Below are 14,963 nucleotides of genomic sequence, written 5' to 3' on the forward strand. Positions count from 1 at the left end.
AGAACTTTGAACAATCTTATATAAAGGTCTGCCGTTAAGATTTAAGAACATAAGAGAGGGCCTGCTACATCCAGCTGAAGGTTTAGGTAGCCCAGTGTCCAGTCTTTGACAGTAGCCAAAAAGAAAAAGTTGGGGAGAATGTCTGAATGAGATAAGCATATATAAAATTTTACCCGAGTTCTCTCCCAGTATCTAACCATCTGCAACTAGGAATTCCTGAGCCAACATTGCTTATTTAATTCAGTAACACATATTAAATTCTTCTGCCATGAACTAGTCAATCTCACCTTTAACTTGTCTAAATTTTCCAATTAAGACATTCCTTACACATTGTTGAAACACTCGAACTTCTGTATTCAAGTCTGTTACAAAGTTGTTATTGACCTGTGTGGGCCAAGATTTCATCTTCTGTGTGCCCACCGGTGCTCAGCATTGCCTGTCATTAGTGAGTGATCAGTAACATGGGAGGGTCCAAGACTGGGCTCAGGTATTAAAATGAGAACAAAGGACAAACCACCTACACGAGGTAGTTCTCACAAGTGCCTTGGTGATGTGTAGTAGCTTGACGTACTGTCAATATGTGTTCGATCAGGAAATGAGTTCTTCTCTAGAACCCAAACAAAGCCTTTATTTAAATTTGTTTAATACATTTTGTGAGTATTTTAATTTTTACTGTTTCTCAGAAGTATATCCTTTATTAATTAGTTATTATGTTGAGTAAAATTCATGTTGCCTTGACTACTGTATGATAGTCTTACTTTGTTTCACTGTTTTCTCTAATAAGCTAGTCCTAACTAATTATGAGTGTGATATTTTATTATATAATTTTTCTGTGTTTTCTCTCTGGTGGTTATTTCATGTGGTTTTAGCATAAATTTCTAGGTGAAAATTAGACACTGTTTTTCTTAGCTGCATAACCTTAGATATTGATCAATGGAATAAAGTTATAGAGCAGCTAGGAACACCATGCCCCGAATTTATGAAGAAATTACAGCCTACAGTCCGAACTTATGTGGAGAACAGACCTAAATATGCTGGATATAGTTTTGAAAAGCTCTTTCCAGATGTCCTTTTCCCAGCTGACTCTGAACACAATAAGCTTAAAGGTAAGGTCTGTTTTCTGTGTGTTGTGTACTTTGAAAGTTTTAAAACTCTGATATATTGAACAGAAATGTATCTTGAGGTTTTTTCACTATAAAATGATCCCACTAAGGATTTAAATATTGCAATAGTTATATCATGGGAGTGCATGAGTGTGCTGGTATATGCTTACCTCTACTTTCTCATCTTCTCTGAAACAACTCCCATTCTGGAGATACCTTTTCAAAGAAAAGTAAATATACATATTCCTCTCAGTAACACAAGCCAAAATGATTTCGAGAAGAGTAGGGGGAGGGTGGTGGAATAGAGTTGTGTAGGCAGGGCAGATCATCTTTCTCTAGGAATGAGAAGAAATTTTTTCTGTTCATCATACATAGATATCCTGTAGTTACTGAAATAAGTTTCTGGTTTTAAATATTACCTACTCAGTGGAGTCACAGACTTACCGTATTTTCTGTGACTCACAGTACATGACACTTTTTACCCCATAAACTGTAGGAAAGGCATAGTAGGTGTTTGCCCCACTGCTGTTCCAGACAAGGCTGCACTGACGGCTGTTATATTTCACGTAAGAATGTCATGGCAAGGGCCACTGTATGCTGAAGATGTATGGTGAAACGTGTCCAACTCCTTTCACACCTGTGTTCTTCTCTTCATTTTTTTTCCCCATTAAATGGACCACTTTCTTAAACCCCAAGTTATGTGAGACCTGCATAGATATTAAACTGGAATTTGGTTACTCCAGTTCTTCTGTCCTTATGAGCTTTGAAATACTGTATTATGTGCACTATTTATGGCACTCGTCTAAACAGAAAATTTCACTTTTCAGCAAGTCAAGCAAGGGATTTGTTATCAAAAATGCTGGTTATAGATGCTTCTAAAAGAATTTCTGTGGATGAAGCCCTGCAGCACCCATACATCAATGTTTGGTATGATCCATCAGAAGCAGAAGCTGTAAGTTCTTGTTTTAAGTCTCTAATTAGGAAGGTATTGTACTAAAGCAAACTTGTTGTCATACTTGATACAACTGCTTGAAAGATCATTGCATGATCTACACGTTTCACTAGAAGCTTAACTGAGCCATAATCATTTATATCGACATCGATTGACATGTTTATTAGAAATAGTATTAAGAATGGGTGCAAACTTGCAGGTAGCTGTATCTCTGTGTGTGTTTGTGTTTAATTGCATATAATTTCCTGGACATGTAGTAATGCATCTGAAAAATTTTATGTATCTTTCTGATTTATTGAGTTTCAGTTGTTTCAGTGTGGTTTGATTGTCCTTGATAGGATTCTGAGGTATTCACTCCTGGGCAAGAGAAATATCTTCAAGAGTTGTAGCGATTGATAGTACTCTTAAACTAGGAAATAAGTATTTCAGCAAAATTTGAGTACAAGATCTTGAGCTTTCAATTATTAACAGTAATGAACAAAGGGTTTAATTGATTTTTTTTCTTAAAAAATTAATTTCAGGACAATTTCAGGTTATTTAAAAAGTCTCATTTTTAAAGGTGGTTGGTGGTGGCTCACTAAGAACAGAAAAAGATGCTGATGTAAATGGTGCAACTAGAATTCCGCTGATCTATAATAGCTAGAGGGAAAATGTAGTAATTAACAGTAAGTAGGTAAAAAGGGCTGCTTGGGCTAGAGACTGCTGCACTTGGGAACTCTTTTACCAGACTGTTCAGTTTATATTTTAATGATTACAGTAAGGTAAACAAATCTATTAATCGGAATAAGTTTAGAACATGCAGCAGCATCTAGAAAATAGGCCAAGTCCAAGTGTGAGAGCATATATGACAGAGTAAATGAAGTATTTTTAAACCAGGTTCATATTCTGAGTGCCTATTTTTGCTTTTCGTTTATTCTGGTTTTGTATCCCTTTTGACTGCTATATTGTGAGTTACTTTGTTTTTTCAGCCTCCACCAAAGATACCAGATAAGCAGTTAGATGAGAGGGAGCACACGATAGAAGAATGGAAAGGTAAGTAGGGCATTTTAAGTTTACTAAGGCCTTTGGAAGTAGGCTGAGCCCCAAGGATTACTGTTACTAGGGTTCTTCCAAGCAACCCAATAGTATTTACTTAAACTGTTGGGAATGGCAAGGGAATAGATCAGTGCTTCACAACCTCTTGGTTGTCAGCACACTAAAGAGTTTCCTGTGAAGGTGCTGAACCTTTGTAGTGAACTTAAGTTCACTCAGTTGTAGACCTGCTCATTTCAGTCACCTCTTGCAAATGATAAGGCAGCATTTTTAGGGAAGGTAACTCTTCTAGACAAACTGTTACAGTTCAAAAAGGTGCAGGAGGTTGAGCAATGCAAGTAAAAAGCACTAGTCTTCAAGGGAAGAACATATTAGCAATAACTGCACTCTTTCAAATCAAGCAGTGGATTTGAAAGAAGCAGCTATAAGGAGTGTTAGTAGTGGATGAGATCATGAGATCACAGCTAGTGCAGGAGACACTGGTTATCAACTGTGGGATCCTGAGAAAGTAGCTGGGGTTGAGGTATGGAACGGATTGTAGTCTGACGTAAGACTCATAGCTTGAAGGGCATGAGTTTTAGTGTTCAGCACTGGTTTGGTGCTTATATTTCCTGGTCATATATGAGGTGTAAAATGATAAAGCAAAAGGGGAACATCTTTGTTTCTTGTAAAGCTTATGCTTCATTTTGAAATTGCTTTTAAAAGGTGTGGTGTTATTGCAAAGGTCCTAGCGCTAGGAAAATATGCAGATCCAGAGAGCTGTGCAGGCTATAAATGTTGCATTTAAGCAAGAATTTATTGCACTGAGCAATCTAATACTTTGTACTGAAAAAGTCTAGGAAGGGCCATTAGGCCTGTATAGCCTTTTTATCCCCAGAGGGAAAAATGGTTTATTAATCATTTTTTGTCAGTTTCATTGTGTTGGCTGGTAATGGACACAAGTCTGTAAAATCTAGTACTACTGCACTTTTAAGTCACATTCTATTAGAAACTGAGTTTTAATTGTAAAGGCAGAGATAAGGAGAATTGTGGATATTCTCTTACCATCCTCCTTCCAAGCAAAGTTATTTCCCTTTTGAAGCAGATGTGCTAAGGGTATTTCAAGCAATATGGAATTTGCTTTTGAGACTCCCACAGCCCCTTGAAATTATAATTCTTAAATGCTTTTTTCTTCCAAACTGTTTGTACATTGCATTAGTTTGCCAGTGACAGATAAGAACTGACTGTCAGAATACTACTACTTAGGAGTTGCATTTAACATGTTTAGTCCTTCTGTTGTTACTTCTGTAGATTCATTGTCTTTTCTGGGTAATAAGCTGCCATTAGCCTAGAAACCTGGCCAGTACAGAGGGTGTATGATTCATGTTAGAAGCACTTCTGACCTTTTTAAGCATGAGGAACTTCTGTAACTGGAAGACAAAGTTGCTTCTTTCATTTGGAGAGCAATTTATATGTCAGTGTTGTATTTCATTTCATGGTGATCTGGACCGTTAGATGTTGTTGCTGGGGAAATACAGTGGCAAATGTGTGTCAGGAGGATGGAAATGCTGTTTGGACTTGATCCTACCTATTCCTTTGAAGACTGCTGATCAAGTTTATTTGTACCAAAGAAGCCATTGATAAAAACTGAATGGTCATTAAGTTTAACCTCAGGTGCCCAAGCAGCCTGGACAAAAGAGTCTTAGAGGAATGTCTGTGTGTTCTTGAGAGTGCCAGGCCGTTGTAGCTCCAACAGAAGAGAATTGTACATTTTTACATCACTTGCCAGTTGTTCTGTAACCTACTGTTCAAAACTAATTCTGAACAGTAATAAACCTATGAAACTTAAATGTACATTTTAAGGGAGATGGGTTATCAATCCAGTCTTGGGTTTGGAAATTCATTTTTTGCCTTCTCTTCTCTGCATTTTCAGAGTTGATATACAAGGAAGTCATGGACCTGGAGGAGAGAACCAAGAATGGAGTTATACGTGGACAGCCAGCCCCTTTAGGTTGGTTACAATAAAAGAACAGTATAGAGTTACATTGAGTTGTAGGTCAGGAGGGAGTAAAGCTGTTCAAGATATCCAAGACTAACCTAACCCAAAAATATGACTCTTTAATGACCAATAGCCTCTTGAATTCTCTTCATGATATTGCTTATTTGAATGGAATGTACGAGGTTGACATCTCTTTTTATTAATCTGGTAAATTCCTTTGTTATTGTCCCCACATAACTGACGCTTCATTTGTTTCAGTCCTCAAGAAACATCTTGGTATGTACTAGTACTCTTGCCATAATTTGGTTAGATGTGTAACTTGTAGATGGTGCAGCTTCAAATAAAGATATAACCACTGCTTACATCCATTAGGTAAACAAACAGGATTTCTAGGTTTTCTCCTTTGAATATTCCCTCTAAACAGAAAGGGAAATTATGGAGCACTTTCAGAAACTCTTGCTGAATTTTGGAGTGAAATATGGCTACTGACTGACCATTGATAGAGTTCCATTTGCACCATTGAAAAATGGTGGTGAGAGAGGGACAGCTGTTGGTGACTCTTCTCAAAGTTCACTGAAGTCCAGAGTCTGGAGAATCACGGTGTATCTGAGATTGAATGTATGCGATGTGGCTGAGCACCAGCTATTTCCCAGCCTGAAGGGGGATTATCTGATGGAAAAAACCAGTCCCCTTCTTTCTTTATCTAAATATATAGATACATTCTAGCTTTGCATCTCGGCATTTAGTTAGGATACCGTAGCTCTGGCTTTATGCAATATTATCTATGTTTGTGATTTTTTTAACCTTCAGCCATTTACTGTAATTTGGCAGTTATCGTGCCATGTGAGTTCTGTGGTTCTGACATTCCATTCATTAAGCCCCATGTTAAAGACCTGTGGGCTTTATTTACTTGGACAATGAACTGAGACACATTTCTCCAAACTTGCCAAAACAGGGGAAAGTAATGGCTATTAGGAAGAGACAGACTAATGCAAGGACTGAACCGTGCAACTGTATCTGCAACTGATTTGCTGTTTTGTTTCTCATAGCACAGGTGCAGCAATGATCAATGGCTCTCAACATCCATCTTCATCGTCATCTGTCAATGATGTGTCTTCAATGTCAACAGATCCAACATTGGCCTCTGATACAGACAGCAGTCTAGAAACCTCAGCTGGACCTCTGGGTTGCTGTAGATGACTACTTGGTCTTTTGGGGGGTGGGAGCGGGGTCCTTTTAGTCATTAATAGGGCACCTTTAAAATTTGGTGGTATTTTTGAGTGTTTCTTCAAAAATAATGGTAGAATTCATCATAAAGTGCTGTAATTTTAAACTGTAAGTTGTGTTAAAAGCAGCCACTTTTTTGCTGTAATTAACTGTAAAATATTAAACCTGATAATTTTTATTGTGGTTTTAAAATCTGCATATTTGCTTTACTATTATGCTGCTGATCTTTTTTTACTGAATTTGTAAGATTTGTTTTATCAAAGCACATATTAATGTTGTGGTCATTACCATATAATGAAATTATTTAAGATTTTATAGGTTTTCAATTTTTTAATTAGAATTTATTCCAGATGTTTTGTTCATGATATCCTTCAAGTTTTATGCTTGGTTGCATGTTCATGTCCAGGTGGAGCGGAGAGAGAATTCAGCGCAGCCACCTGTAGTTTTGGGCATACCAGGCGGTGAATAAAATCCTCTTTTATTTTGGTCACTTGCCTACACTACTTCAGCAAAAGCAACAGGTAGTGAATTTTTTTAGAGAAACAGTAAACAATCCTTTGCAAAGTAACCTCATCTGAGTGGTTTTATGATCTTAAGAAAGCAAAGCATATCTTCAAAGCTGCAGAAATATCTAGCCTAACAGAGTAATGTGATGTTTTCTGCAGATTTGTGGCATGCCAAATCTTGTGATCACCATAAAACATGAGGATACTTCATGAATAATACATTGCAATGCAAATAAACTGTTTACTTCTAGCTCGTAGCCTGTTTTTGTACACACAAAATGAAGTTCATCCAGGATGTCTAGACTACCAACAGGGAAAATGAATATGCTGTAGCTGTACTTTCATATAATATGTGATTCTTGGGAGTTTTGTTTCTTACTGGTTTTGTCTATGAAGGTGAGTGCTTTTGGGGTAGAAGAGGGAATGACACGAATGCAATAGGGGCAAAGCTTCAGCTGTTCTTTCTCCACCAGAAGTAACTGATTGCTAAAACCATTAAGCGGTAGGAGAACCTCAGGATTTCTGTAATTAATGCATTAAGTGAGCAATATATGCCATCCAAAGGAAGGGGAAGTAGTGCTGTGTAAATTAATATTTATCTCTTTCATTTCACCATGAGACCAGTGTAGCAGAAATCTTTATAATGGTTCATTTTAAGTCATAAATATTCAATAATTTTCAATGTTGAAGCTCCAGGTTTCAATACACTTTATAAAAAAAAAGTTATATTGAAATGTATACAACAGTTACTAAATAGTCATGTAAAATGGTGCTGCTCCTCACAGAAGTATTTTAACTGTTTACATTTTATATTTACCGAATGATTTATGTATAAGTGACTTAAGTTTATCTATGAGTTAAACAACCATTCAGAATTTATTCCTTTGGAAAATGCAGATTTTTAGTGAAGCTAGGCTGTATAATTAATTGCCTTGTGTAGATGCAGATTTTGTGTGTGAAGAGGAATTTAAATCAGTAATGCTCACAAAAATGGGCATAAAAAACCAGAGAAGTTTTGCCAGGCGCAGAGCATAAGCAAATAATACAACTGGCTACAGAGGTCATCCAGAAATGTCTAATGCTTTTCAGTGTGGTTCCTTCTGCTTGTTGGGTTAAATAGGTATCTTTTTGGAGTTCTAATTGGAAGAGGAAAATTTGTCTTTGCAGTTTCAGAAAAACAGAAGTGATAGTAATGCTTTCAATATCTAACATGTCTTTTTAAAAAACATACAGGGTTACAAGGAATGGTAGTGTGTCAAAGATGACTAAATTGATAAAACTGCACAGTTGTTTTCCTGGCCTGGCTAGACTGCTGGTAAGTGCTGTGTGCGTGTAGTTTTGCTTTCCTCACTTGTATCTAATATTTCAATATTGCCTTTCTAAACCACATATGTTAAGGCAATTATTTGTACAGGATCCTGCCAAATTGTCTGTTACCTCTGAATAGGCAGGGCTTGTTTGGATTCATCTAGCACTGGAATATAGAAAACCTACTCAAGTTAACCAGAGATCAACAGAACAGTCTATTTTGTAATTTTTTATCAAAGTTTAAGCTATGAATTAAGCCAAAAATTTTGGTCATGCAACAGTACTCCATTGTTATATAGGATCAAATGATATTCTGGTCAACCCAGTGTCATGAGTTTAATACTGGCAAAATCAACTTCTGATGCCTCTAAGTGCTATTAAGAAGAGAATTTGGTAAATATAATTCCTATTTAGATTTGTTTTGGACTCCTCTGGATTGAAGTGGTCACTGAAATATTTTGAAACTTTAAAAGAATTTTTATTAGCACTTTCCAGTGTCCTAAAGAAAAAATGCTTTTAAAATTAATATTGAGTAAAACATTTTCTAGGCTTTTACCACAGTGTGCTATCAGTAGTAACTTGGTTCATAAGCTCTAAGTAGAACTGAGCTTTTCTTCTTTTAAGGCAGGGTTGATGAATGGGTGGGACTGTCCACTGCAACACATTGCCGTGTGAGTGAGCTGTGTTTAAAGGGGTTACTTCAGTGAGGTCAGAGCTTTGCCAGCGGGAACCTAGAGTTCACTTTTGGCACCATCTTCATAGCAGTGTTGTTAGTTTGGTTGGTTGGTTTGTTTTCAGTTGCTTATGTTTTGGGCAAATTAAAGCGATGGCAAATTTCAAAGACAAGAAAATCAGGTTCAGTAACCAAAGTATCACAACAACATGCTAGTCAAGTTCCCTTTTTATTTGTTGAAATATAAAATTATTTCGTAGGTAGTTGTACGATGCCGCAGATAGAAAACAAATAGGCAGCAAAGTTTAGCTGTCTTTGTCTATTGTTATGCTGTTAGCTCATATACTATCTAATACACTGTACAGTTTTATTCTTAAAGTATTATTAAGCTTTATTTTAGTCTATTATTTCAAAATCTTCTCATGACAACAGGCTTCACTAAAAGTGCATGCTACTTTCCTCCTCTAGGGCCATTCCAATCCATGGGAAGTTGCTAGGGATTGAATTACAATGTGCTCGCTGTCTGATTTCTTATGTCAGGTGAGGTTAAAAGTTGGGCAATAATAACAACGAGATTAATTTCCACCTTCTCTGGTCAGAGCTGTGGCAGTTATCAAGGATAAAATAGCTCCTTCCCTTTTGTAGAAGTAGGTTCTTCAGGATTTTGAAATTGAAGTGGGGGGTGGGAATTAGTACTGTTAGTGTGTGCTGCACCCCTGCTCTGTGAAGTCTTTGTTAATGCAAGACAAGGGGGGTCAGAATCGAAGTTTTTGTGTGTTAGTGTGTGTGAGAAGCTGGACTGCCAGAGCAGTAGTATTAGAGCAGCCTGACTGACCAGGTCACCTCTAGTGCATTCATTCTGGCTAAGCCGAATAGACATGGCACTTTTCCCTATGAAGGTGCTGTGCAGCTTGGGTTTTTAGCTTAGAAGAACCTTGCAATGCTATATGTAATAGTCTCTTTCTGGATAAGAGTTCCAGCTAGACACAAAGATAATATCAGCATAAATGGTTGGGTCAGCCCCCTGCCAGCCCTGGGGTGTGGATGCAGGGGAGGACGTGGTGAGTGTATTTGGGGTGTGTGGGGCGACAGCACCCTCTGCTGCCTCAGTGCCACAGGAAGTCGTGTGTTACTGATGTGGGTTTGTTTTATGGAAAATTGCTTCTGTGAACACAGGCTGTTTCATCAGAGAGCAAAAATTAAGCACCTTGACAGGTGTTTGCATGAATATAACCCTCCTGCATTCATGTGTACAGCATTCATCTCAACATTGCATAAAGAAAAATGGTCAAAAAGCTAGAACATGGGTATAGTTCCTACGCAGCCAGTAATCCAAAGTGTGAGACATTAAATGTTTCTTGATTATGGGGGAAAGGAGAGAAGACGGTTCATCTTACACTTGGCTTTACTGCTGTTACAAGTTGCTAAAGGAAGTGAATTACTGTTTCTAGATATGTTTTTATTTGCTATTGACAGTGACCTGTCAATACTGTTACATTTTATTTTCCTATCAGTGTTTTGGTTCTTTCGTATTTAGCTTGAGGACTGGAGTTGGAGGAGAGCTGTCTGCATTTTTCAGTAGGATTAGAAAGAAGGTTTTAATGGAGAAATGTGGTGATGCTTTACTGCCTACCCAAGTTTTCAATTCATTTAATTTATTCTTAGTTCAGGGCACTGGATAAAAGTGGTATTTTAAGTGATCTCTTTCACATTTTTCTCTTCTTTAGATAGCTCTGCATTACAGAAATATGTCATGAATCAGATCACATTGTGTTTCTACTTCTGCAGTTAAAATTCTAAGCTAGGTTTTCTTGAACTACCTCACACAAACTTTCTACGTTTCTTAAGTAAGCAAAGCTATCCCTTGCTATTGGAACTACACTGAATGTGAATAGAAAATACACTTCCTTTAGAAAAATAAACCTAGTGGCCAATGTTGAGACAATATCAGTAAGTATGTTTCTTATGTATTTCATGTAAGATGTTCATGTGTAATATATAGCTTGTGTACAGTAATCTACATCTAGAATATTGTGTTAGCTGTAAATTGGTGATTTGATTATTGTAGTCTGGTTTTGTAGGTAAAAATAGCTTACTAGTAATGTCAGCTCATCCTTTACATTTTACAAAAGGAATAATTCTTGGTAAGCTTTGCATACAGATGAATTACTTTTGTAGGCCCAATATCTAGTCTATTTTTGAGAGTTGTTTAACTTTTATTACTAAAGTTGAAAAAAAACCCCTAATTATTGTGATCATTCATTCTGCCCCTTTTGAAATATATTCTTAATCTTATTTTGTCCCAAGAAATATGAAGAGGGAGATACACCATTAAAAATATTGGGGAAAACTGTAATTATTTTTCTTCCCCACATTTGATACCTTTTCCTGCTATTCCTTTATTCCCTCCAAATAAGCTGTTGGTGGGGCATTACTGAGAACATTGTGGTTTTTTTAATCATTCATGCCATAGGTCATTACATGTGCACCACTGGAATGTATACATTGTTATCTAGTATGTCAATTGGTTATAATGATATTTTAAATAAAAAAGGGGAAAAAAAGTTTGACCACTATGAATTTATTGTTTCTTCATTGTTAGGCTGGAATGGATTTGGTATGGATTCAGAAGGCTGCAGTTGGAGTTTTATTAGCATCAGTCCTTCTGGAGAATTCATCTGTTTTTAATGGTACTTAAAGTGTTCTCTTGTGTGTGAGCTCACTTAGAGCAAAGTGCTATTTTTCTTCCATTTCTCCATTCCCGTGGACTTTGGATGTGCCACAGACTGTGGAATTTGTTCTTTCCTGGAAATACAGCTGCCAAGACCCCGTGTTGCAGAAAGAGGTAAGCCACTGGGTGGTCTAGTGTATGAAAAGAGGGCCCAGTCCCTGTGCTCTCAAGAAAAACCTTTCTCAAAACTGAGTTTTGGAAAAGCCTGGGGGATCTGACTTCTGGAGAGCTAACGGGTGCCAGGGCTGCTGCCTGCACTGGCATCTCTGCAGTGGGGCTAAATCCTGATGTAATGCATTTCATTGCCTTCATTTCTGGAAGGCTCTCAGGGTTTTTTTCTTTAATTGAAGACTCAGGATGCTCTTGAGTTTTGTTTTTCCGGGTGGTGTTACAGTGTCTTTGGGTACTTTTTTAAGGGAAATGTACTGTGACCATGGGCGGTACCATGCAGCCTGCTTTGTTCCTCTGGACCAGCCATTCGTGAGCTGCCCTTCTAGAAGTGTGGTGAGGCTCAGAAATGCTCTTTTTTTATTTGCATATATTAGCATAAAGTGTAGCTGATTCCAACTAATATATTAATGTAGAGCAAGACATGTGACAGTCTTAGCTCTACCATGGATTTGTCTGTGGGTGACTTCATCCCAGAGCTGAAACACTCCATAATGCGGCTGGCTTGCATGGAACTCACTAGCAAATGTAGATAATTCAATAATCTATCATTATTAATCTTCCTTTTCATATTAGAAATGCCATGGAGACCTGCAGAAGTTTTTTTTGTTATTCCGGAATGGTGCTGTTTGGCTTTGTATTTTTTTAAGCATATGCTTGTGGTGGGTTTCTTTCACTGGAAGTTACTTACACTTTTTTTGCCTGCATAATACTGGAAGGGGTGTTCCAGGCTGGGAAGTCTGTACAGGTGAAGCTATGGTAAAAAATACATCTACCTAATTACAGAAACATCATATCTTTCCTTTTAAAAAACGTGCTACTTTAAACTGGGGGCTGTAATAAGTGAAAGGTCTGTAAAATAAGGAATGCTTTCTTGAAGAGGCAAATGAAGTGGCAAGAGAGTACAGAAGCAGGAGGTAAAGCTAGGAAGGCTTGTATCATCTTCATCAAATAAGGGCATAGTGTTTCATGAGGTTGTGTACAACAGTGCAGGTGTGTTCCTATTTCTTGCATAATTGCCCATGATGGGAAATGAACATTATCCTCCTGTTGCAATCCTTTAGAGTTAACATCCTACTGTGCTTTGCTTTAAGATGAACTGGGTAGTTTGCAACTTCTTGCAGACTTTATTTACTGCAGTAGATCACCTTCAAAAGGACCTGAAATTTATCCCTCGTAAGCAAGAAGAATAGGTGTTTGTTTCTGGAGCACAACAGTCAAATGGAAAAAAGGTGAGTGGTTACAGTTTCATTTGTGAATTTTATACTGGATGCCAGAGTAAGATTATGCAGTGCTACATAGCTGACAGATGATCCTATCCTGGAGCTGAAGATTTGGGATAGACAGGTTTCTTTCTCACTTCTGCTATCTGCAGTGGTTACCTAGGCTTAAATAGTTAAATAATATCTAGAATTCCAGCTGCATTTGATTTCATTGAGAGTTAGCCAATAATCGAGTTTAGTGTTTGTCTTGCATATTTGTTGTTTAGGCTCCCAGTTGGCACAGCTTGGTTCTTAAGTTTGTAGTGTGCCAGAACTAAAGGGAGTAGTCTGCACTTGATACATACAAGAGATAATGCAACATAAATAGTCTCAGGGATGTGGGCTGCCAGGATGGATATAGTGAAAGGTACCCATGTTGCAGGTGGGAATAAAAGAGGATATTAAAATAACCTACTACTTGGATTGAATGCCTCAGACGGTAGAAACTTTCTTTTTACCAGTCCTGATGTTTGAATTGCAGATGATTTTTCTAGTAGTGAGGTTTGTTTTGTGGTGACTGGCATAGTGCTTAACACACCTGACCCGCTATGCTGCTCCTGGCTCAAAAGCCATCGTTGCAACATTATGCATCTCAATGCGGCTGTTTTAAACAAGCTATGGTATTCCTTGCAGGATCAGGTGTGACTGTCAGTAACAACGGAAAAAAAAGGCAGAGGCGACGCTGGTGCCGGCAGGGGGCGCGCTGCTCCTGCCCAACGCCCGTACCGGCCGCACGGCGGGGTCCCGCTCGGCTGGATGTGCTGGGGAGAAGAGAAAATGGTTTGAAATGACTCAACTAAGCTCTCCGCAGCGCTTACTTTAGCACTTTCCTTGACTCATCTTAACTAGGAAAGAAGAGGTTGAAATGTTGTGGGTTTTTTTTTCACTTGCTTTAAGTGGGTTATATTTCTACGGGAAGGAGAAGCATCACAGTGAGATAGAAACAAGGTGACTTCTAGATGTTTAAATATTGAAATAACTGGATATCTGTGATATGATGAGGAGAAAGTCAATACTGAAAAGTGTAAGCTAGTACATTAAAAAAAATCCCATTCTAAGGTTATTTCCAGACAATGAGTTATATTCTCTAGTAAGAAAAGACAGATTCAGGTCATTTTTGGAAAATAATTAAATAAAGCAAGCACCTTTGCTACAGTTTAGCCAGTTCATGTTGTTGTGCCACTTTTCCATTAAAAATCTCTCTCCTGTGAGATTCAGGCTGCCCAAGATATCAGAGATACATGCCAAGAGAGGGTGAACAGTGCTGCGAGTGCTGGACTGGCTGGCAGAGTACAAGCTGAATCTGGTGAAAGAGTTTTCTGTGTGCAGGCTCTGCATGGCTCAGAGCACTAGAAATGTTAAGCAGAAATTCTCAAAGTCCCTTGATGGCGCAGTGAGCCCTAGCAGCTAGTTACTGAAATTACAGCTTCATTCTTAATGACATTTCTTTAGTAGAAGGAATTGAACGTAGGCTGCTGGATCATTTGCTGTATTTCTCCTGTCCCCTCGTCTCCCTGTGAACTAACCATTAAAAAATCAACTGATGTCATGAGAAATGTTACAAGGCAGCTAAACATAAATTGTCCTGGGAAGGTTAAAGATAGAGCCCCACCCTTCTCCCCTTTCAACCACTAGTTGCACTGATTTCTCTTACCATAGGTTTTGCTATTTAAGTTTTATATATAAAAAGCCTCAGCAGTTGGATGTGTTTTGATGATAAAAGTCTTTTTTTTCCTACCTTGATGTCTGATCAGTACATATCAACTCATGAGATTTTTTTTTTTTTTCTTGCAGCTAATATTGCTCTATTTTTGGCTCAAAGCCCCCAGATACCTAAGGCAAAATGTGCATATTTAAAGTTCCACAGAGTTTGTGTGGCCAATCTGATTATTAATCACATACAGCTTAATAAGTTGCATTTTTATGAAACACTAGAACTGTTTTGTGGATAAGGGACAATTTTAGTGAATTGTCAAGATTCTGGTACCTTAAACTTGTTTGTAGACTTTGTTTTCACACTATC

The 14,963-nt window shown here is 37.8% G+C and overlaps 1 protein-coding gene across 5 annotated transcripts in view; it reads left to right on the forward strand.

Moving 5' to 3' along the window:
* Positions 1 to 11,330, forward strand: part of MAPK8 (mitogen-activated protein kinase 8) — a 52,102-nt gene extending 40,772 nt beyond the window's left edge. For 4 of the 5 annotated variants that reach the window (XM_065638363.1, XM_065638360.1, XM_065638361.1 and 1 more), the window contains exons 8-12: positions 924 to 1,106; positions 1,931 to 2,055; positions 3,024 to 3,087; positions 5,000 to 5,077; positions 6,120 to 11,330. In XM_065638363.1, coding sequence (XP_065494435.1) covers positions 924 to 1,106; positions 1,931 to 2,055; positions 3,024 to 3,087; positions 5,000 to 5,077; positions 6,120 to 6,265 — 596 coding nt within the window. In that variant the 3' untranslated portion in view covers positions 6,266 to 11,330. Of the gene's footprint in view, positions 1 to 923; positions 1,107 to 1,930; positions 2,056 to 3,023; positions 3,088 to 4,999; positions 5,078 to 6,114 lie in introns of all 5 variants that reach the window. The other variant, XM_065638364.1, reaches the window with a different exon arrangement.
* Positions 11,331 to 14,963: the final 3,633 nt, after the last annotated feature.

Source organism: Caloenas nicobarica, chromosome 7 (assembly GCF_036013445.1).
Source record: "Caloenas nicobarica isolate bCalNic1 chromosome 7, bCalNic1.hap1, whole genome shotgun sequence".
Lineage (NCBI taxonomy): Eukaryota > Metazoa > Chordata > Aves > Columbiformes > Columbidae > Caloenas > Caloenas nicobarica.